General features: G+C 30.2%; 1 protein-coding gene across 1 annotated transcript; it reads right to left on the bottom strand.

Moving 5' to 3' along the window:
* Nucleotides 1–20,925: 20,925 nt before the first annotated feature.
* On the bottom strand, nucleotides 20,926–24,045 carry LOC108192640 (magnesium dechelatase SGRL, chloroplastic). Its single transcript, XM_017372068.2, has 5 exons — nucleotides 23,705–24,045; nucleotides 22,708–22,884; nucleotides 22,324–22,482; nucleotides 21,642–21,788; nucleotides 20,926–21,119 (listed from the first exon to the last, which is right to left on the bottom strand). Exons 1-5 carry the CDS (start codon nucleotides 23,846–23,848, stop codon nucleotides 21,000–21,002), a joined length of 747 nt encoding a protein of 248 aa, XP_017227557.1. The 5' UTR covers nucleotides 23,849–24,045; the 3' UTR covers nucleotides 20,926–20,999.
* Between the last annotated feature and the right edge of the window lie 2,081 nt (nucleotides 24,046–26,126).

The following is a 26,126-nucleotide window of genomic DNA, read 5'->3' as shown; positions in this document are numbered from 1 at the left end:
GTCCAGTTGTGTCACATGATCCATCAGATGCAAGGCTGTTTCATCTTTGGAGTGAAGAAAATATACCCAAGTGTATCTGGTATACTCATCAACAATGACAAGAGCATATTTCTTCCTTGCAATGGATGGTACATTAACTGGTCCAAATAGATCAACATGTAGAAGATGATATGGTTTGTTTATTGAGAATTCAGTCTTACTCTTGAAAGATGTCTTTCTCTGCTTGGCTTTTTGACATGAATCACATAATCCATCAGATGTAAGTAGTGATTCAGGGAGTCCTCTCACAAGCTTTTTCTTTATAAGCTCATTTATGGAGTTGAAATTTAGGTGTGAGAGCTTCTTGTGCCACTTCCAACTTTCCTCTGCAGAGATCCTTGTAGACAAGCAAATTTCTTTTCCTTCAGAGTTTGTAGGCAAGTGGATTTCATAAATATTCCCATGTCTGTGAGCAGTCACTGCCACTTTGCCTGTTGACTTGCTTACTATCTCACTGTGTTCTTCATAGAAATCAACATGATATCCTCTGTCACAGATTTGACTGACAGAGAGTAAATTGTGTTTTAGCCCTTGAACAAGAGCTACATTTGATATGATGACATTTCCAAGATTGATGTTGCCATATCCCAGAGTCCTTCCTATGTTGCCATCTCCATAAGAAACACTTGGGCCAGCCTTCTCCACAAACTCTGACAGCAGGGACTTATTTCCAGTCATGTGTCCTGAACATCCACTGTCCAAGACTAGAATATTCTTCCTGTTGCCCTGCAATCACAAAGACCACTAATTGTTAGTTTTAAGGACCCAGACTTGCTTGGATCCCTTGGCCTTATTAAGTTTGTTAGCTTTTGCAGCGGTATTATTATCAGAGTTTGAGCTAACAGACTTTGCAACAGAGTTTGTACTAGAAACAGATTTTGTACTTGCAGAGCTTTTATTAAACTTCTTCAAAGAAGGTTTCAATTGATAATAATCATAATACAAACTATGATATTCTTTGCAAGTATAAATAGAATGCCATAAACTACCACAATGAAAGCATGGATCTTGTGGTTTATATCTAATACTACTTTTTCTAACTCCAGACTTTGTAGGTAAAGAGTTAATGTCCTTGTTCTTCCTGCAAAAATTAGCAAGATGATTAGTATTACCACAGTTATGGCATGTCTTCCTAGGTGCATTTGGAACAGGCATGTAGTTATTACTCTTGTCTATTCCAATCTTGCCATTTCTGTTTTTCCTAGGCTCCTTGTTTTTGTCATCAGACTTTACTTCTTTAAGCTTGTGTTTAAGCTGTTTCTGAGTCATCAGTCCTATGTTAACCTGTTTGGGCTTATCAGATTTTAAATTTTTGTTAATCTCTGATTTTGGTCTACTCTGTTTAGACTTAGAGGATTCAACAACAAATTTGACAGGTTTAACCTTAGGTTTTTGAGTTTTAACAAACTCTGTTTTTGATGACTCAGCTTCAGAGTTATCAGTGTAACCTAGTCCCTTCTTCCAGTTTCCACTACCTAAGATATCCTGAGTAGTTTTGCCTGAATTAGTCCATGTTTTAATAATTTCCCTTTCCTTAGCAAGTTCTGATTGAAGAGATGCATACCTCTTTAATAATTCATCTTTGACAATGACAGCATTATCCCTTTCTTTCTGAACTTCCAACATCTGAACTAATTCTTTTTCTAGATAATCATTCCTTTTCTTTACACTTAGAGTTTCAGATTTTAATCTTTCATTTTCTAAAGTCTGATCTCTAAAGCTGGTATGCAAAGTTTTAAGAAACAATCTTAACTCAGTTATATCTTCAGTATCAAAGGCAAGAGTAGAATGAGGTACCTTAGCAGGAGATTCAGAGTTGTTGTCAGTGTTTGCCATCAGAGCATAATTGACTTCTTCTTCTGAATCAGAAGTATCTGTCCAGTTTCCTTTCTTGGTGATAAAGGCTTTTTCTTTTTCCTTCTTGGCTTTCTTGCATTCAGATGCAAAGTGTCCCTTTTCACCACAGTTGAAACAGGTATACTTGTCAGCTTTTCCAGCTTTTCCTTCTTTGCCCTCATTCTTCTTAAAGTTCTTCTTGTCATAAACTCTGTCAGAGTTTCTGTCTTTCCTTGAAAAACTTTTGCCTTTGTTGAACTTTTTGTAGGCCAACTTCTTGAAGCTTTTCACCATCAATGCTGCTAACTGCATCATCTCATCATCACTTTCTTCAGAGTCTGAGGGAACATCAGAGTTTGAGTCATCAGAGTTTGATGACTCAATGTCAGACTTTGTGACATGAGCTTTTCCTTTGCTCTTAGCAGCTTCCTCTTGAACTTTCAGAGCAACAGACTTTGATTTTCCTCCATGACGTTTGCTCCTTTTCTCCATTTCAAGTTCATGAGTCTTCAGTCTTCCATAAACATCATCAAGAGACATTTCTCCAAGATCAAGATTGTCTCTTATTGTGGTGACTTTCAAATCCCATTTTTCAGGAAGAGCCAGAAGGAATTTGAGATTTGAGTCTTCCAGATCATATTCCTTGTCCACCAGAGATAAGTCATTCAACAGTTTGACAAATCTGTCATACAGATCTGTCAGAGACTCACCAGATTTTGAGTCAAAGTGCTCATACTCCTGTGTAAGGATTGTTTTTCTGTTTTTCTTAATGGCCTGAGTTCCTTGACATCTGGTTTCCAGAGCATCCCAGATTTGTTTAGCAGTTTTGCACCCAATTACCCTATTAGACATTGCATTGTCAAGAGCACTGTGCAAAAGGTGTTTCACCTTTGAGTCTTTACTAATTGACAGGATGTCCTCAGGGGTATAATCTTTCTTTTCTTTTGGAACCATTTTCTGAGGTTCATCAGCAAGCCCAACAGAGAGCTTGGTGGGCATATGTGGTCCATCAAAGATCCTGTCAAGATATTCTGGATCAACAGAGTCTAAGAATATTATCATTCTCTCTTTCCAGACTGGATATTCAGATGCCTTAAGGATTGGAACTCTAAAGGATGAAGCTTGTGATTTTTCAGACATGATTGTGTTTAAGATCTCACTGTAGTAATCTTAACAGAGCTGGCTCTGATACCACTTGTTTGGTCCTATAAATTCACTATATAATCTGATATAGTGATCACAATCTGTAACACAGTAAGACAATATAAGAGATTGAAAGCAGTAAACTCTTATATTCACAAAGCTTGAATGGTTACAAAAACTCTCTCAGTGATTTATAATGTATCACTAAGAGCTGCTAGGGTTCTGTAAAATATACTCGATAACTCAACTCATCTAGAGTAACCCTAATCTGTGTTTATATAGACACAGTTACAAAATCAATCTCTGATTTGATATCCTATAAATCTGCTATGAATTCTATCAATCAAAGATTGCTTCAGTTTTCTGTTTAGTTTCCATAGCCAGTAAATCACTCCTCCGCTTCTATCCTTCCTTGAAGTATATCCGCTTCTGAGCTCTTTCCACGTGTAAACTCTGACGAATCTTGACTATGTAAACTCTGGTCAGACTTTATCAAACTCTGTCAGACTTTATCAAACTCTGTCAGACTTTACTAAACTCTGATCAGCTTCCAGATTAAACTCTGATGATTCCTGTTCTAAAACAGACTTTAAGAATATTAGTAATCATCAATTATATCTAACATAGTATTTTAGAATGTTCCCTGGATTGTCTCTATCGCCAGTAGTTGACCGTTATGTTTGTCTTTATCGTGTCAGTCTGCGCCTTGTTCAGCGAGTGTCGGCTGGTACTATATGGACCCTGGTCGAGAAGGGTGTTCGGGTAATGTCCGGGTCCGGAGTCCTACCCGGGTGGTGTATCCGGGTAGGTTTGGTAGATTGCATGCCGTGTCTGGCGGCTTCCCAGGGATCAGGGTTCTTGTTTGAGCCCGGGCCTACCTACCCGGGTTATACCATATCAACGGCAGAAACAATCAATCTCACCACCTTATTTCTCCTTCTGTTTCACCTCTGATCGAAAGCCCCAACAACAGCCTCACAATTATCTACAGCCAGCAGCAGAACACACATATACAACCACACACATAGTCACCCCCTGACTTATACCTACACACATATACAAACCCAGCAGAATACACACCCCCTGTCCATCATCGCTATACCCTGTCTCCACCAAGCTTTTCCACCCCGGATCAGCAACCATGGTTGTCTTCTCCGACGATGAGAGACCTCTGCCAACAATCAAACTCACCAATCAGCTTTCCTGACTCCCTCCGTAGCAGCTCTACCCAAACCACCGCGACACCAAAATTCACCCCCAACCCAGCTCTATTATCCTCACCAAATACAAAAGCATACTCGCAAGTAAAGATTAAGGAAGATTAATTCTAATCATCTGATTGATCGCTCAACACCATCGTATCGTATGTGTTCCAAACCCTAACCCCCAATTTACTCTCTCCACCGCCTCTGCTTTCGATATTAATCTGTTTGACACTAATCTGCTGCGTGTATAGTCCACTCATGCTTATCTAATATGCTCTGTACTTTGTTTTTATCCAAAGCCCACCGAGGCTGTACGTAACTGGCCAGCCTGATTTATTAGTAAAACAAATCTATTTATAATTAAAACAAGGCATCTATTTTCGAAAACAAAAGCTATTCAAACAACAATTAAAATGCAATGACCCAAAAATTGTTTCCAAATTTTAAAATAAAATTTCATATATAAAAAAAAAAACTAAGTTTCCCGATACCTAATATTTGCAAAAATAATATTTAAAAATCTTTTCTCTATTTTCACAAATAATACTCAAAATCATTTTTAACTTGCAAACAATTAAAATAATCATTTGAAAACTTTCAAATATTTTTGAATCCGACAGAAATATAAAAATATCAAAATTTGAATATTTTGGCAATTTAAAATCAAATAAAATTGTGGGCTCAAATAATAATAAAAATTGATTTTTGAAATCAAAGGATAATTTTGATTTAATAAAAATTATAAATAAATCAAAATTCTAAATTAACTGCGCAGATAGAAAATAAACAGTTCAACTGCACATCTAACACGTAAAACAATCAATTCAAATAATCACATAATTGTAGCAAGTCACAAAATTGTTTTTGAAAATTCAACAATTTGAAATAAAATATAAAATTTTATTCCAGCTCTTTTAGAAAATTAATAACAATTAAATAATTATTTGCAGAAAATTCGAGTCGTCACAGGTATGACATTATAAGACAAAGCCATACTGAAACAAGGGAAGAAATGACATTCTTTGATAATGTCATGCTGAGAGTGGAAGGTATGACATTATTGAGCTTGGCCTCCAAGTGAAGCATGGCATGACATTCCCTGGAAATGTCATGAAGAAACACATGGTATGACATAAGGAAAAGTCATGCAGAGGCACATGGTATGACATTTTCTAAGAATGTCATGCCCACTTCAATTTGGCAGTACGCACGCTGCTTCAGTAATACGAAAGTTTATAAACTTTCGTCCTTTAGCCAGCTCCTTAGAAATGCTTTTAGTCCCGCACATCTTATAATCTTTAATTAATAAATATTTAATTTAATCCAGAAATTATATAAATAAATATCTAATATTATTAGATATTTATAAATATAATTTTCTAATTAATTAAAATATTTATTAATATAAATCAATCCTTACGGTCCAAGCTGCGGTCTCTAGAGGGCCGGGAACCGGACTCCTTTTGCCTTGCAAATAATAAATCAATTCCATCCGGGGTTCCAGCTTTAAGATTATATCACTTTCCATTGTGCTGGTGATAATTCTTTTTCCTCATAGTCAGACAAGACTAAAATTCGGTCTCCTGTGGGTCTAGAACCAGATCCCTTTTGCTTTGAAAATTATAAATTAATTCCAACCGGAGTTCCAGCTTTAAGATTATATCACTTTCCATTGTGTTGGTGATAATTCTTTTTCCCATAGCTAGACAGGTCTGAGCGGCGGTCTCCTTGTCCTTCCTTTTAGCCTTCTTTTGCTTTCTTTTTGTAAATTAATTCTAAATCAATTAACTTATTAATAAACTTAATTATCAAATTAATTCTAATTGAATTAATTTAATAACTAAATAAATTAACAGAGATTAATTATTTAACAAAGAATTAATTAAAAAGTGTCTATCCCAGAAAGCAAATGTCTTGAGCCTTCGTCTTGATCATCACTCGGCTTGAACGACCACCTTCCTTTGATGTTAAATATTCAATATAAATAGCTGACACACAAATGTACTGTCTGGTTCATCTGTGCCTAACTAAATTGAATATTCTCCATCAATTAAACATTTGAGCCGTGGTCGGGTCTTCGAATCTTCGTCTTCTAGTTCAACTTCATTTCAGTACATATATGGAATCTCTAATGAAATAAATACTTAAGTCTTCGTACCTTCTGAACTCCTTGAACTGCTACACAATTTATTTAGCACCGAGGCTTGATCATATGAAATGAACTTCTTCCAGTGGCTTGTAGCGGATATCTTGGAATTCTTCTGACATTCTGATTCTTGTATCCACTTTACTTTCTAGATCTGATTCCAGCTAAACTATCTACTATCATAAATTATCAGAGACTAATCCAGGTTGAGTTACAAGTTGAGTTACAAGTTGTCAGGTCGTCAAACACAAGTTGAGTTATCACCGGTTGTACAAATAGGCTTAGACATGTACCTTGCAATAAGGTCTTTCAAAAATCCTTTTAAAATTTAGGGTTCTGCAGTAGAACCTTAGTGGTTCTATGGTTCTATTTTAAGGACTAGTTCTCTCTTGAGCGTCATATTATGAGTATTAAATTCATATTCATCTAATGGATGTGTATGGTTCTAAGTTCTACTTTTTAATATTAGTTCTAATTTGAACCCCTCTCCCCACCTCCCCCCCCCTCTCTCTCTCTCTCTCTCTCTCTCTCTTTCTATATATATATATATATATATATATATATATATATATATATATATATATATATATATATATATATGAGGTTCAAAAGAGACCGAAGGTTAGGGGGAGACCCGAGAGACCACGAATCTTACCGTTGATTTCATTCTAATCTTATGGTCTAGAATCTTTACATATCAATTAGTATTTATACTTATACTAAGCTAGAAGGGCAGTAATTTGAAAATTAAAAATACAAAATCTGCATACATGTAACATACATATTTATAAATTTATTTTGTCTCTGATTGATTGAGCTTACCATATCTGAAAAGATTGCATAAAAATATCCAGCACATTCCTCCCACAGTTGCCATATATCCGATTTCAACTTCTGCATTTAAATGATTCCACATATTTCCAATCTATTAATTACAATTGGTTTTGAAACTCATTCAAGTTTTGAAACTCAAATCATTTCTAAGTTTTGTTGTTTAGAATGAAAGATTCATGAGACGAATCGTCAGCGAGATGATGATGAACCCTAGTCTTTTGACTTGAGATTAATCCTGGAGTTTGCTTATTCTTAAAAATTAAATTCATTTTGTTGATTGGTTTTGTTATTGACGTGAGAACAGTCTGTGATTATGTTATTGGAATTGGGGCTCTGGAATTGACTTATCAGAAAATTTGAGTGGTGCAACGGCAAGAACCGCTTAGAATAGCCAGATACATAATAAAAGTGAGAAGGTTGCTGATACATGGGAGGAACTTAGGACTAACCCTACTGAGTCAGAGGTTGTGAAAACTCAACAGAACAAAAAATTCCTCAAGTGTCACACAGCTCTTGAGAACCCACAAAAATTTCATGATATTTTGGTAATTTTGTAGCAACATCTCTGGATACATAATCGAATGAGAGGCCATTTTGCAAATGAACTATTGATGGATTTATTTCTGAGAAACGTTAACGAAGGAGAAAGTATGAAAACTTTCAAGGCTGTGATGATCAAGTGATATAAAAATTTTGATAAAAAGAAAACTGTATCTATTGGTTAAGCATAGCTAGCTGTGAAGAGATGTTGTCATCGTGCTTCAAAAGATAGCTATAGAACACTAGCTTATTAGATCATAATAATTGAAAATAAGTAAAAAAAATTGGAGTAAAGTTTTTCGATGTAATAGGATTTAATTATAGTAGAACATTTGTAAGAATAGTTAGTAGAATCTTAATTGATCCTAACAAATATACTTTGTAGAACCCTTGGTCATGTTCAAAACTCGTTTGAATCTCTACTAATTCCTAAGCACCTGAACAAATTTAACAATCTAAAAAAAACAAAATATAAATATAATATTGACATAAAATTTAATAATAATTTAATTGAAAAGATAAAATATAAATATAATATTGAGATAAAATTCAATATATTTCCTACGGGATTTCTCTAAACATGAAATTTATACAATATTCACTTAGATATTTTTATCGCGCGGTGTTCTTTAACGTTTTCACTAGTAGATTAAGTGTTTTTGATAACTTAGATTTTTATCAAATATCGTAAATGTTCTTTAAAGTGTTGTATGTATATTTTATGTCTATTTAAAATATTTAAATATTTTAGTCTTATTTAAAATATTTAAATATTTACACAAAATTGTAGGAATATATGATTGAAAATGTATGTGCAACAAAATTGCAAGTTATTACATTATTAGCTTAAAATATTTTCCTACCGGGTTCTCTAAAATGTTGTTTAAGTAAATGCGTATTTCAATTTGTTATTCTTTGAAAATATTCTTTTAATTACTATGCTTATCAGATTTTTTTTTATGAAATATTGTATAATATTTTATGATCTTTTATTCTTGTTCTCCTAGTTATAAAAGTTTTATAGTTACATATTAATATTTAAAAATAAAATATTAACATATTTTTTTGGTGAGCGGATTCTTAATGATACTTTTGGTCTTTAAAGATTTTTAAATATTTTCTTCAACAACTTATGCCGATTATTAATGTATAGAAAATTGAATTGAGAATAAAAATACCACAATATATCTCTTTTTGGATATTACTTTTTGTAGATAATTAATTTGAAAATTTGAATTTGTTTTTAAAGACGTTGTAGAATTAATATAGCTTCACTAATATTTTATTGTTATGAAAATTAGAAAAAATCATTATAGAACTCACTAAGGAACTTACAAAATCATTATATGAAATATTTTATGGAATCTTACAAGATTATTTTAATGATAATTATTGCTTTCTAATTATTCAGGTCCCTTGACATTTAATAAAATGATAAGATTCTTTTAAATATTAATACTTGAAACTAAGCAAAAATAGAATGGTAAGATTCTATTACGTATTTTAATTCTTGAAACTTAGCAAAAATATATTAGAACACTTAAGAGAATCTATCAGAAAATATTATTAAAATCTATAAAAAAAATAGAATATAACACCAAGTATAACTTTAAATTTTAAGTGACAACGTAATATAAATTTTTCAAAATTTAAAGAACAGATGTGTAGAAAAATTACAAGAGAGAAAATTATTGAATCTTTCTCAAAATATCTTAAAGAAACTTTCTCAAAAAATCATTATAGAACTCACTAAGGAAAATAATTTTGAAAGTATCTTTTTGAATGATTTTGAAAGTATCTTTTTGAATGATTTTGAAAATAATTTTCAAAATAAGTTAGTATCTTTTTGAATGATTTTGGAAAATATTTTCAAAAATGTAGTATATTTTAAAGATTTTAGATAAGGTTGTATTTTTGAAAATAAGATTGGAGAAGGTAGTATTTTTGAAAATAAGATTGAAAAAACAGTATACAAGCTAATTCTCCTAAAAAATATCTGATTTATTTACACATATTCTGTAATTTTAATACTTTGTTTCTTAACTTCATAACAAAAAACAACTGAACAAAAAGAACAAAAAGAACCCCTTGTTATAATGAATACATCTCAACTATAGGCAGAGCCGGCGCTATTCATAGGCCATTTAGGCCATCCCCTAAGGCCCCCCCAAAATTAATTTCTATTAGTATGTATATGTATATGTATAAGTATGTAAGAAAAAAATAATTTCATAATATGAATTGAAAAATTAAAAAAAATTAAAATTAATAATCAAATCTTGTAGAAAAACTGAATATTTTTGTGTGATCAGTTTTATCAAAAAAATAATTAAAATACTAGTATTAGAAGTATTAATCATGTTTTTTTTACTAACTTTATAAATACTTGACTTGAATTCAAAACTTAAAAATATGTAAATGATTGTTTTATGAGATGTAACTATATTGAATATATATGGTGAACATAAGTTCCGGTTCTAACCTGGTTTTCATGAATTCTTATTTTGAAATAGAATCCTAAATAAATTATATAAATATATACAGATTATATAATCAATTTAATTTTAATAGATATAGTATTTAATTGTGTTTGCTTGTGATTTTAATATAATTATATATTTTTATTTAGAATAAATTATTGATTTTATTAATGTCTAATTCTAATATATTACTTAAATCATTTTTACATTTCAAATTATAGATTAAAATATTAATTTTATATACTAAGAGACATAATCAATAAAATTAATAATATAAAATATTATATATAGTAGTGTGTTGTGGGTATTTTTATGTTTGTTTGTATTTATATTATTAATTAAATATTTTTTTTCAAAAAAATTAAGGCCTCGTTTTATTGATTCGCCTAAGGCCCCAAAGTCTCTTGAGCCGGCCCTGACTATAGGTATTGTGTAAGCCATGTAAACCCAAAAGATTCAAATGAAAAATGATAAGCACGACCCATGAAGGATCCGTCACCCAATAATTTGAAGATTTAGAACTTCTATTCTCAGCTCCTATATGTCGTACCAGTTGGAAAGCGATCAACGTAAAAATTATAGAATGTATCAATCTCGAAAATATAGACACAAAATCGATGTCTAAAGTACATGATGAGATCCCCATGTTTTTCTTGTCTCTAGACTTTTATAGATATAAATAGCCTTGAAACATGCATTATAATTCTTCTTCTTGTAACCTGTGATCTTAATCTTCTCCCCATTATTCTTGTTCAGTGATTCCATCTCGTTGCCAAATTAAACAAGCTCAATCTCATAACAATGAACCTGTTATCATCCGAATGAAGAAGTCTTTCAAACAAACAATCAAAAGAACAAATTAAAGAACATGGGAGCAAAGGATGCAAGGTTTTCAATTCAAACGCTATTAAAAATCTCAAATACATAAAATACATCACCAACAAGAATCTTTTCGAGTATGTGAAAAATATCATCAAGAACAATACCTTAAGTCCCCAAAGATATAAACAAACAAGCTGTTTTTTCCGGCACAAATATGCATGATAAGTTACAATATCATAGAAAAAATCTGTGTTGGTGCATCAGAAACAAAACCCTTAATCTCTTCAGAGCTCTTCGTTAAACTTGCAGCGTCTATTACAATATCCATGTGATATAGATTGTGATTTATAACGCATATGTGAATTGATTGGAGATATTATTTGATTTCCAATTATAAAATATTCTTGCATTTAATGTAATTCCTAATTTCGCGCTACTTCTATATATGATGAATATACGCAGCATGTATAATACAAAGAAACAAGCTACAGCCCTTAATTTTTAAGAAAAATTACATGATTGCCATTATTATATGTAAAAAGTAATTTATTAAAATACTTAATTATCAACGGCTTAGATGGTGGTCTCTTCCTTACAAAAAAAAAAAAAAAAAAAAAAAAAGATGGTGGTCTCTTGGGTCTCTTGATAAGGCTGATCTCCCTAGAACTCGACTATGATCTCCCTAGAATTCAACTATATATATATATATATATATATATATATATATATATATATATATATATATATATATATATATATATATATATATATATATATATATATATATATATATATATATATATATATATATATATATATGGGGAAGATCCTAAGAAAACCCAACTTATCAAGAAAACTGAGGAACCCGTCTATCTACCGTTGATCTTATAATCATGATCTAATCAGTAATTTATAAAATAAGCAATTAAATCTAGTTAATAAGGGGTAGTTTAGGAATATAGAATTACACATAATCAATCAGAATATTACTATGTGCAATAAGATTGTACAGAATATTTTTTCATAATTGCATGATACACGCATAATTGCATGATACACGCTTCTGTTGCTGAAGAAACGTCAAGATCATTATTGCATATTGTTTCCATAATTGCATAACACTAAGCTTCAGTTTTTTTACTCTTGTTATGCATTCTCATCTCTCTCAAGTTTTAATGGAGAACACAGATTCAAATGAAGCAATCCAGTCAACTACTGGTAAGTTTTTAAATATTTTCAAGTTCTCGAAGTTTTTGTAAAACAGATATATAAGCATGCATACTTCTTTTGTTGTTTATTATTCATAGGTGTTTGCAGCAACAATATTCTTGATGATCCAAGTTTATTTGAAGATTTTGGAGTTTATATACAGTACTTAGCAACATATAATGACTGAATGTTGAGATGGCTCAAAATGAACTTGATCAAGGTTTTAATTGTTACAAGGAATACATGATAGTATCTCGATTCAAGAACTTGCAAGGAATACGCAGAACATACCCAGAAAGAACTAATAGTAATTCTGAAAATATGTTTTTTTAAGGTTATTAATGGTGTTTAATGAAGGAGTCATAACTATTATCTCAGGTATTCTAAAGTGTTCATAAATTCCTTTTAAAATAACATCATGACCGGAGATGGCTATAAGTAAAAAGACTATTTTTATTTCGGGACACCTTAAGGAATCTTGTGAAAATAACACCTTAAAGAATCTTGTGAAAATAACTTAGTGATATAATATAAAAAAGATATAAATTAGTCAGTAAAATAAGATTGTACAGAACCTCAAAAAGCTGGATTTTCTTTTCATATTTTTGGTAGTATTATTTTATTCTAATAATTAAAATAATAAAATATTTTAAAGAATCTCGTACTGTATATTCTAATTAATGATGTATGCATTCGGTTTTCTACACTCCACTTCATGATTTTGAATTTCAAAAATTCTTTTCTAATTTTCTTATTGAATTCACTGCGTAATGATTTGCTTGTGATTAGTATATTAAAAGGATAAAAAAATATTAAACCCACAAATACAGAAAATAAATAAACTAATGTGTAAAACAAGATTTATGTTTGAAAAAAACTTGATACATTTTTAATAAATAACCATCATTTGTATTTATAAAATAATAAAAAATTGAATCTTGTATTATAAATATATATAGATTTAGTGATTAAAAAAAAAATCAAATCTTGCACTAGATCACTTAAATGAATCTTATATAAGATAAGTGAAATATAATCCCATACCAAAAATGAATAAAATTAAATTTATAGTTGAATATCTAAATGAATCTTTACTTTAAAAAAAAATAATTATAATCCATATTTAAAAATAATAAAAAATTGATCTGATACCTAAATATGTGAATGAATATTTTTTCTAAATAAATGACAACACCTAAATGAATCTATTATAAGGTAAGCGTAAGAAAGAAATGTGTAAAACTGAATGGGAAAAAAAAACGTTGCATTATATAACAAAACAAAAAATGAATAGTATACTAGAATACCAAATAAATCTTTAAGTTGAATAAATAATAGACTTCATACTCATAAAATAATAAAAATTTAATCTTCCGCTGGAACACCAAAATGAATCTTTTTAATTGAAATCATAAACAAAGATGCAAGATTTATAGTTGAATATCTAAATGAATCTTTATTTTTAAAAAAAAATAATTATAATCCATATTTAAAAATAATAAAAAATTGATCTGATACCTAAATATGTGAATGAATATTTTTTTCTTAATAAATGATAACACCTAAATGAATCTATTATAAGGTAAGCGTAAGAAAGAAATATGTGTAAAACTGAATGGGAAAAAAAAACGTTGCATTATATAACAAAACAAAAAATGAATAATATACTAGAATACCAAATAAATCTTTAAGTTGAATAAATAATAGACTTCATACTCATAAAATAATAAAAATTTAATCTTCCGCTGGAACACCAAAATGAATCTTTTTAATTGAAATCATAAACAAAGATGCAAGATTTATAAAATTGAAAATTTTAAATATTTTTTGAAAAAATATATTAAATTTGATAGTAGAAGCAAAATATAATTAAAGGGAAGCAAAATATAATTAAATGGTTTAAGATCTTTGTATGAAATTTTGTTTTAAATTTATTAAATTTAAAATAAATATTTTATTGCAATCTTGAAATATTATAAAATAATATTACAAATTTATTAAAAATATTATACAATGACTTAAGTTTTTTTGAATTATCTTTTGCTTTTAATATAAAATTTAAATATTGAAACAACATTTTAAAGATCCCTCACTTGAAAAATATTTGAACAGGTATTGTAAAGAATCTCTTTATCTACTATATATTATAATAGATTTTTTAATTCAACTTTGTAAATATATTTATTAAATTTATACTAAAGTACTTAAGTGAATCTTGATAAAACAAATATTTTATTATTTAGGAGAATCTTGGTAAAACAAATATTTACGATCACTTAGGAGAATCTTGGTAAAGCAAATATTTTATCAAATTTATACTAAAGTACTTAGGAGAATCTTGGTACGACAAATATTTTATTATTTAAATTTATACCAAAATACTTAAGAGAATTTTGGCAAAACAAATATTTTAAAATAATCTTGCATGCCACAAATATTTACTATTAAAAATAATAAAATATCTTAGAGAATCTCGTACATATATTCCAAAACAATTTTGTATGGTCATGTTAATGATTAGATATTTAAGATTCGATTAAGTGTTTTAATATCAAATTACTAAATTAAATATTAAGCATCTATGATACTAAATGCTTTCTATTTAATGTTTTAATTACTTATTTACTATTGAATAAAAAATAAGATTTTGACATTTTAACATAATTAGTAGAATGGTTAATAGAATCTTAATATTTTAACATCATTAGTAAAATGGTTAATAGAATCTTAATATTTTAACATCACTAGTAAAATGATGTTAAAAGTAAAATGGTTAATAGAATCTTAATATTAAACTTTCACTTATCACAAAAATAAAAAAATTATAATACATCATGTTTCTTTTGTAAAATAGTTAAAAAATAATTAAAGCATTAAAAAAATTATTTAATATCCTACCAAATGTTCGTAAAATCTATTAATTTTTTTACAAATAATAGTATTAAAATATTCTCATTAAATATTTTTATTAACATCTTACAAAATATACACGTTCTTTAATTAACATAAATAATAAGACATACAATTAATTGGTTTCCTTTTCTATATTATTCATATCTTAATTAATCAGTGTGTATTCAGTTTGAATTTTAAATTTCAAATTTCAAAAGACTCAACTTGATAAATAGAAAAGATTTCATGATTTTATTTTAGCATTTATTTTTATTTATGATTTTTGGATGGAGCAGGTTTCTTAAAGTGTTCCTTTAGATATTATTATAATTTTTGTATTGGGATTCTTTTATATTAAGTGGTTTGAGATTCTTCAAAATAATTATTAAAATTATTAAAAGAGTCACAAGAATATCATAAGGTAAATAATTTATACATGAAATATCTCAAATCTTAAAAGAATCTTGCATGGCACAAATTTTGTTATTAAAAATAATAAAATATTTTAAAGAATCTCGTATATATATTCTAAAAGAATATTGTATGGTCTTAATTTAATATTAAAATTAAGATTCTGCTAAAAGTTTTATTATCAAGTTTTCTCTGAATAAAAGATTCTACTAGAAGTTTTCTCTGAATAAGCATAATTAGAACACAAACTAGAACACCCAGAAACCTAGTATTCTAAGCATAATTAGAACACAAACTAGAACACTGAAGAACAACTTCCACAAAAACCTAGTATTCTAAGCAAACATAACTAGAACACAAACTAGAACACCCAAAAATTAACTCAAGATCAACTTACACCTTAGTAAAGAACCTACTATTCTAAGAAGATCGTGTAGAATCCTCGAAAAGATCCTGATCAACATCCATCAAGTCTTTACTCGCGTCGTAGAAATAGGAAATCGAAGAATCAAAAAGCAGGACCTCGGAAAACAAAAGCTATTCAGAACCTAGCTTAGCATCCTCCGAACTGTTTGGATGATGGAGATTCTTGAGCATTTTATCCTTCACATCCTGAGCATTTTATCCTCCAGACTTGAGAACTCACAGAAGAACCAATTTTCTCATAAATCAGTCTTCTGCCTCGTTCTTCTTCTGCCCAACTTGAAATTTTTGACTCGATTGGTTTGTATGACTTGAAATTAAAAAACTCAAAGGTTGAGGGTATTCCTTGATGTTGAAAAGTAGAACCTTTTCCAATCCATTTTCCACAACCCACTGCCTTTGTGCAATTGAAAGATTGTCCACGATTCCCTTTAAGAAGATAGGTTTTACTCGAACCAACAAACGGCTGATGTTGTCATGGAGATTCTTCTCTGCCATTGTATCCCTGAAAAAGATTGAATTGTTCTGGAGGTTATACGAACGTGATAACAAATAAATCTTATATAAAAAAATTTAAAATCCATGGGAATGAGACATAGTATAGACCTTGAATCGATGAAGCATGGTGTTTCAACGTGGCTTTTTTTCTTTACAATGAGAGAGGTTCTTCTCAAAGGAAAATATAGGTAATGATTTCACATTATTTTGTGCTTTGATTGAATTGTGGCAGATGCCAAAAATAAAAGATTTTTAATTAATTAGAACATATTCTTTACGATTTTGCCCTTGTGTGTGTTAGATTATGATATATATTTGATTGATTTCAATTTAGGAAATAGTTAAATATGACAAAAATAATCGACGGTATCTAGGAGGGTTCCTCGGTTTTCTTGATAGCATGGTTTTCTCTGGAACCTCACTCATATATATATAGTATCAAATTAAAACTTTTCTAATTTACAAACTTACAAACTATTCTAAGTTAATCCTTAGTTATAGAAAGTATCCATGTTGAAAATTATTTTAAAAAAAAAATCACAATTTTTAAAAATAACGCATAAATAAATCATGAGTTCAACACATTTGTAACTGGAGTTTACCATCGCGTGTAGAACAGTAATTGTCATTTGTTGAATATATTTATAAAGATGCTTAAACTATACCTCTGGGGTTTGGGTAGGGTGTAGAAACATATATATTGGTTATATGATACGTTTAACTTAGTTATTACATTTAAAACTTCGTTTATGTACTACTCCAACACAATTTTAACCATATTCAACAAAATATGTTAAACAAATGTTGAACTCAAATTATATATGTGTTGAACGCATAGTTTATTTATATATTTTCTATTCGAATAGTGATGAATTTTCAATTATTTTCAACACAGTTAATCTTATATAACTAATAATTAACACATACGAAAAATAAAAAACAATTAATAAAAGTTTGTAAGTTTGTATCAGAACCCTCCATTATATATATGTGTATATATATATATATATATATATATATATTTGTGTGTGTGTGTGTGTGTGTGTATATGTATATATATATATATACATATATATATTATGTGTAGGTAATAAAACGGGCTTCAGAGCGACATCATAACGTTCTTCTAAGCAAATATACAAATAGAATAATATCATATCATATCATACTATATATATTAGTCAAAATAATATATTACAAATTCGATCTTTATATGATTAATTTATTCAGTTTCATATGATTTAAAATATTTACATATTTGCAATGAAAAATGTTACGTATTGCTCTTATATAATGTAACATAAAAGTTGAAAATACAGTCGAATTCAAATAAATCAAATTTGTACTTCTTCCGTCACACCCATTTCTTTACAGTGAATCTCCAACGACGTTGAATATAAAGGTTGACTAAATTGGACCTGTAAGACATTATGTAATGTAAAATTTGCTGAACGTGTAAGTCATTGTGCTTCGATGGTATCGACTGTACTAGTTGGTTATAATTTAAATATAATATGTTATTGAGGATTGTTGCAAAATTCTCTTTCATGGGAGTCAACCGTCTCATCTAACCCAAACCCTAATCGCCTCCATCTCCTTATCCACCTCTATCATCCACCTCCATCTTTGACCTTTTTCTCCCATCCCAATTCTTTTTCTCATGTCAATCTCAATTTATAGCCATCCTTTCTCGATCCACACAACGCATCTCATTTTTAAATTTCTATCAATAAACATCCTTTTTTTGTTTTTCTTTAATAAGAATTAAGTTTTGTTTCACAAAATTTGAGTCGTTTCCATCTCTTTGAGTTATTATTTGTGTGTCAGAGTGTATCGCGTTATGCGATGTTTTGGTTGTGTCGAAAATGATTTTTGCGGGAGATCTGGAAATCTTACCTCAGCAACACTTTCAGCAAGTCTATAGCTGGTGTCCGGCAGGTAGATAGCTGGGCTGTGTTTGAAACGGAAGTGAAAATCACATGTGTTCACTTCTCACAAAAAATATTTGTTTATAACATCAGGGCTCTAAACTCAGTTTTTGAAACTGAGTCCTCTACTGAACTTTGCACTATCGATGAAATCACTGTGAGGGTCAATTGTAAAGTTACTGTTTTCATGGATAATGCAGACTGGATTGCTCAGAAAACCATTATCTTCATTTTTAATTTTCAGAATATTTGTATTCAACGTGTTAAGCAATCCGGAAACAAACCGGCTAATTATTTAGCTTGTTTATTTGTTTTTCAACCTGGTTGCATGATTAATCGGGGGTTTGTCCCGATTGAATTGTTTTCTAAGTATTAATGAAATCCGCTTTAAATTTGGGAAAAAAATATATAGTATGTTATTAATATTTTAGATTGTTATAAATGAAATATATTAATTCTTTTTCTTTTTGCTAATTGAATATATCAATTTAATATGATAACAAAATGATGTATAATCATTATCAAAATATTAATCTAATATTCTATGCTCTTTTAAGATATATTACAGTAATAATTTAGTTCATAGTGAAATTAAGCATGACATGCATTAAAAATTTACTTTTTCATAATTGATATGTATATTATTTTATTTCCTAATAATTATACATTTTCTTGAAAAATATAAATCAAAAAAATTGTAATTTTGATTTTTTTTTTCCAATTATGTGTATCCTGACTATTAGAAACTTCCTTTCAAAAATTCAAGTCTAATAACTTGTAACTTTCAGTTTTCAATATATAATATTTCATATAATTTATAAACGTTTTTTCAATATATAAAAATGAAAGAAATAGTTTGGATTTTTCAATATGGGATTTCCAATCAATTAGAAACTTAATATTCAAAATTAAAACGGTGTTTGTTATTTTATGATAATTTATAATTATTAATTCCAAGACATTTCCCCATAAAAAATATATATATAACTCGAAAGAGTAATTTTAATTTCCAACATATTGTTTCCTTCCAAAAAATTATATTAAAAATTGGCTTTGATATTTCAAAATTATTCCTTTTTACAATCTAGAAACTTCCTCTAATAAACATTTTTAGTATTGTCTTTCCGATCGGGCAGATTCGGAACTTAAAAATAATATGTTTGATTTTTTTAATACAATCTTTTCAACTCACTACAAACCTTTTAGGGGTCGTTTGGTTCGAAGAGTGATATCGGGTTGGAATGAGGAATCGGGTTAAGCTGGTATGGATTTGAGGTATCATATCTGATATCATGTGTTTGGTTGAGTGCTGGAATCAATTTATGCAATTTTTGTAAAAAATAAGTTATTAATTTATATTAATTGAAAAAAATAATAAAATTATTATTGTTATATATTTTTGCATCATTGATTTAATTTTGTGTAAAACATTAATATTTGATTATTTATATAGAGACAAAAAATCAAAAATGAATGGATACCCATACCACCATCTCATACCCACCTAGGTATCAAAAACTTATACCTTGGGGTTTAAGGTATGGGTTTGAGATTATATTTTCACCAACCAAACACCAGGTATGGGTTTGGAATTGACAAATCCCATACCTGATTCCACATACCCATGAACCAAACGACCCCTTAACATATTCAAAGGTATGCAATATAACCAAATATTTCAACCAATTTTTCCAAGTCAAGTACAGTAGTAATATTTCAGTTCTCAGATCTAATGAACTGGTAGAAAGGGTGTACACGATTCGGGTTAGGCGGATTAAAGCAAATAACGTCCCAACCAATTAAATCGGATTTTCAAATTCTCAACCCAAACCATAAAGATTAAATTCATAACCCAAACTAATTTGTATTACTTCGGTTCGGATCGTTTTGATCAGGTTATGAAATATAAAATAATTTTTTTTCCATAATCTAGCAAAACCAAATTTCGCCACATCAAAAGATAAAACTTTTACCGAATGTACTACAACAGTATATCCAAAATGAGTCAAGTACTATAACATTTAAAAAACCCGCACTACTAACCAAAACAATTAAAGCTCGATACCAAGTTCAGAATTACAGCAATAAATTTAAAAATTAAGTTGAAAAGAAACAATTAGTAAAGCACAACAAATCAACAATTAGTTAAACGGATTAGACTAACATATTGTGGATTACTGGGGTGGGGTGAATAATTTTATATGTAATTTAATATTTTTTAATCGGGTTGGGTTGGATCGGTTAAAAAAACCGAAACCCGTGTCCATCCCAATTAAATCGGGTTGCTCATTTTTTAATCCAATTATCAATCGGGTCAAAAAAGTTTGAATTAGTTCGGGTGAAATATGGTCGGTTTGGGTTGGTTCGGTCGGTTTCACCGACCCGTGTACAGGCTAACTGGTAGTCCAAATACAAAACAGTTAATGACCCTGAAACTAAATTTGTTGTGGCTATTCATTACCGGAAAGTCCAATCTTGGATCCTCCGGAAAATTTTGGAAAAATTAAATTGCAACTATGTAAAGCTGATGAAACTTTAACCTTAAGACTTGCCAGTGTTATATACCAATTTCCTGCCTTTTAGAACATAAGAATTACAGGAGGAAAGCAACAAGAGCTTGAAAGAGAGATTTTGGATTTCCCCAGTAGTTCTTATGATAATGAGGACTTTCTTTTGCCGCCAATAAACTGTGCGCTTGATCGTCTTTTCTTCCCTGAAAAGCAATTCACCATGGGATCCAGTAAGAAATTTTAGAATGTAATTTTGCCAAAAGATGTATTATAAGGTGAGCACTATTAGTAATCATTAATATCATAAGCAGAAGTGCTTGTACGTATAGTAGGAGAACGAGTCAAATTTTTCGTACAGCTTATAATTTAGCATGGTATCAGAACTCCTTTGACTGAACTAGCTTGAGTCCTGAGCTCTAATGCTAAATCTTATAAATACAAAACAGATTTATGGTACTCCACTAGTCAAGTCAGACAACTTTCAGGTGAGGAATATATTATTACATACGCATGATATACTACACATTCTCCTAAATGCTAATGGCGCAAGCTTTTGAGAGAGTGGATGGCTTAATGTAAAAATTTCTGCACACTGATGAGAACCCAATTGATATTTTATTACTATAACAGCGGCATATTTCAGTGGAAGAACAAATGCAAAAACAATGCCGCTGCTCATGATTCATGCTCTGATACTGTGTTATGTTAACCATGCATCTATTTACCTGTGCAGCATTTTTTAGTGGTCCCCAGCTCTCCACACGATTATATTTTTTTGAATTAGAGTGGAAATAAACTCGAACTGGTGCATTCATTAGCTCTTGATGCCTGCTGAAAAAAGAAGAATCTCCATGCAGCATAGCCTGGAGAACCTTGTATCAAGTAACAAAGAGTTGCAATTAGTTAGGATTAAAATAAAGGCGGCCCAAAAAGAGATAATCCCGTACAATCATGCTCTATCTCAATAATTACTACAAATTTTGGCCACTTCAATGAACGATTATATTATAATGTAATCACCGATCCTCATATTTTCCTCAAAATTCCTAAGATACAATACAGTTTATTATTGTAACATTGCGTGTTGGGTCATCATATTGTGACTTGACTGGTAAAAGATAGAGATAATCCATATAAGATGAATCAGGTGAAATTCTGACAGCGTTGTTTTGTATATGCAACCTTTGCTAATTTGTATATGCAACCTCTTCCTAGCCTATTCATCACAAATACATGTAGCAGAAGTACAATATCTCTAAGCCAAGGCACTGTACAGAATCAAGTTTTAGGCGCTGTTGTATAAAAAAGTTATCTCTTTAAACTGAAATAAGTACTCATACTTGGAGACTCCCATGTGTTTTCATCTGGACTTGGTGTTTTGATTCACACATTATTATTTGGACTTACCAAAGGTAGCTCCTTGGAGAATATGTGGTATCTGAACTCTGCAGTCAATTCTAGGAGGGAATTTGGTCCACTCACATAGCAGTGGACATCGAGACACACCTCTCCCTTCACTTCTGTCCACTGAGCCACCACATCATCCTTGTTATACCATCCTTTCAACTGTCAGTCAAACATTACACTTCAAATTACAATCAATGACTCATATCTGCCTATATAGTGACTTCTGATGAATAATAGTAAGAGCTGTTTCTAATCTCGAATAAATAATTACAGATGCAGGAAGCAGACCATTTACAAAATAACTGCATTTGTAAAACCCATTACAAGCTCATCCTTACCCAAAAAAATAATAATAATAATAATGCATCACAAAGCATAGGCTACCTGATCAAGATGGATGAGTCTTGAAATAGTTAATGTTAGGTTGGCGGTGAAATCACAATGTGAGAGTGTGTAGGTTCTTGGCGCTATTCTGGTGTATCGATTTGTCTCATCACCCGTAACCTCAACTTTTAGTTTTGATTCTTCAAATCTTGCTGGAGGACCCAAGAGTCTAACAGCCTGACAATAGTCATGCATCAAAGAAACATTAAAAATATACAATTGAAAACTTTGAACATAAATACCTCACTTTTTCAAAATCCGTGCCATGATAGGATTGAACTGGACTGGTTCATTTAATTAAAAAGTATGCTTACTAGCTAAAAATTTTGCACCTGTACTGTGTAAATTTGTTCTCATATAAATTCAGACTCGGCAAAATTAAAAAATATATTTTAAATTATTGGTTATTTATGTATTAACACAAATGTAAAAAGCAGAACTTATGTTTGATTGTCTGCACAAACTCATATCACAAAACCTAATATCCTTTACCTAAGCCAAGTGGAGTCTTACATATTAAAGATAAAGGTCATGTTTGGCAATTAACGATTAGCGGTTAGTGGACTGAATTACCTATTTTGACTGGCTCATTGAAGTAATTATTTTAACTAGCTGATTGAGTTAGTCGTTTGTGTGAAACTGTGTTTGGTAGATAATTGTTTGATTAGCTTTTTGTATTTTAACCAGACACACGTCAAACTTCCAATCCAAAACGCTCATCTAAGTAGCTTTTTGATAATTAACTTTTTGAACCCAAAAAACTATTTCAATCCACTAACTACGGCTAATACTATTTAGCTTATCATATGCTCAAACCTCTAATATGGCTCAAACCTTGATTTTTTACCAAAACTCTGACTAAGAGACCGGGCCAAAAAACATTTCAAAATGCAAGACATGGTCACATAGTAATATCATCAACAAAAAACAACCTACATTACATGAAAAAGAAGAATTAATAAAGAATATAAATAGTAGATAAATGACAAAAATGTACCTGAAAAACAAGGGTGTTATAAGAAGGTCCTTTGTCAGAAAACAAAATAAAAGCCGGAGGAACTGAAGAAGAAGAAGAAGAAGGCTTGAAGTCTCTAACTGGAGATGGAGACAAAGCAAAATGAGCACAACAATGATTAGCCATAGACTGCTTGCCTAATCTTTATTCTTTAAACAAACCACCACCATTATCACTCCCCCCTGTTCTTGTTTGTCTGAAAAATGCTCTGCCAACATAAACAAAATTAACACACAATATATGGTTTATGTGGACGCAATGAGAGGAAACTCTGGTGGGTTGAGTTCAAGTTGAGATCTTGTCAACTTCAACTTGTTTTCGTTGCTGTTCATGTGGACCTAGAGCTAACATATATCCAATTCAGACAATAGATACCACCCATTCATTCTTGCGGTGCTCACCACCAGCCCACTAGACTGGACAACCACCACAAGTTTTTTCTTAAATATTATTCTAAGAGCAACCCAATTATGTTACCTATTTTGAACCTTTAAAATATAATAAATTAATAGTTACCTAATATATAGGTGACCAAAAAGTTGAATTTACTTCAATGGTATTCCCTATATTTGAAAAAATAATATTTTATTAGAACTTTTATTATGATGGGGGGAGATTAAAAAAAGGAGGGAAAATGAAAATAAAAAAAAATGAGAGATGGAGAAGAGGTGAAAGAAAGAGGGGCCTACTTCCTCAAGAAGGGGTTTTGTTTTTTCTCTTCTAAATTTTAGGTAAGGAAAAGATGGTTGGAGTGGACAATTTTAATTTAAATTCTTATTTTTGTCCGCGTAGACTCATTATAGGCAACAGAGATGTTCCATTAGAGTTGCTCTTAAATTTACAATTGAATATTACAACTTTTTTTCGGGTTCCTGCACTGATCAATCAGACGTCAGAGACCATTTTCCTCCCTTGGATGAGGAAAGTAAAAGTCAAGATTAATATACATTTTAATATATCTGACGGTTTTTAACTGCTGAACACGTAGAATTTAAAAAAAAAATTGCTCATAAATTATCAAAATGTCATTAATATGTTTAGTGCTTAAAAAAGCGAGACACCGAAAAATTTCAAAAAATATAAAAATTAAAAAACCAAATCCAAAACCATCATTAGCGACTAGACGTGCAAGAAACAAAATTCAGAAGTGATCAAGAGACGATTCAAAGGCGATTTGTTGTGTTTAGACGTTCAAAAGCTTTAATTGCTAAAGGAAGATAATCACATCTCCATCTATGTGTGTATTATGTGTATGTAACAGTCATGGCTAAAGGTCCTTCAATGCTGTGATAGTGTTGTTGATTGGTCTGAAATTCGTGTCCTATGTTTAATTATAAGATTATTGTTGTAGTTATATTGATTAATTGTGTGTATTAATTAGTGATAGATCTCGTGGGTAATTATCAATTTTGTGATTGCCATGTTAACATTTAAATGATCGGCTATATATATTTTGTAATTTTATATGATCTGTTAGTTATATGTAATTTGTAATTTACTTTGATTAATGTAATCAGTATTTTGACGTCATTACTAGTTGAGGGGTTTTAACTTGGATTGTGCATAGAGAAACTATTTCATCCATGTGTTTTGTTTAACAAGTATTATAACTTTGTCACCTTTATAAATCTTTGCGAGAAGCGGAAGAAATCTGGCCAGGCTGCGGATAAGATTGCATTATTTCGCAGGTAGAGGTCCAGACAAGCAGAATAAGGTATATGGAGTTGGCTCATCAAAAAGCAACTTCTATTGGCTTGTAATTATGCCTTGCGCTTCAACTGTTAATGTAGAAAATGAGTAGTTGAAGAACAAATTGATAGAGATGAATGAACGTATGAAAGCAATGAAAGATCAAATAGTCAAGTTCATTCAGGCTAATTCAGTCAGAGATCCTTAAGGACCTGATTTGGATAGTGAAAATGATGATAATTAGGATTTATTTTAGTAAATGTATTATTAGTTCAATTATGTATCTCCTTTATGACTTAAAACTATTGCATATATATATATGGCATTAACTGGGTAGGATAGCGTGGTTGGTACTAAAAACTATTGCATATGACATTAACCAAGAGTGTGGGAGTGTGGTTGGTATAAATTAGTAACATTGTTGTTAGGATTGATAATTTTGGTATGGTTGGTTGTTATCGTTTATAAGTAGCAAATGCTATCCTGTTTGTTTTTTGGATATTCCAGATTTTAAATATGTATTATATAATAAAATGTTGGGATTATTATAAATTTATTGTTGCTATTGTTTTATTTTTATTTTTTTTATAAATATATTAAAATGTACATCTCTTGGAAAAGATATAGTCATGATGTTTATACTAGAAATTATACAAATTCTGTTGACAAAGTGTTGAGACTTTGATACTAAAATGGTTGGTAAAGTGTCATTAAC

This window comes from Daucus carota, chromosome 5 (assembly GCF_001625215.2).
Source record: "Daucus carota subsp. sativus chromosome 5, DH1 v3.0, whole genome shotgun sequence".
NCBI lineage: Eukaryota > Viridiplantae > Streptophyta > Magnoliopsida > Apiales > Apiaceae > Daucus > Daucus carota.
Note: the sequence above shows the minus strand (reverse complement) of the source record. Positions and strands in the feature narration are given on the sequence as shown.

Coding starts and splice junctions, on each gene's coding strand:
- LOC108192640 (XM_017372068.2), bottom strand. CDS start 23,848: ATGGCTAATCATTGTTGTGCTCATTTTGCTTTGTCTCCATCTCCAGTT. Junction 22,885..23,704: donor ATAACACCCTTGTTTTTCAG/GTACATTTTTGT, acceptor GACTATTGTCAG/GCTGTTAGACTCTTGGGTCC. Junction 21,789..22,323: donor TCTCCAAGGAGCTACCTTTG/GTAAGTCCAAAT, acceptor ACTTGATACAAG/GTTCTCCAGGCTATGCTGCA.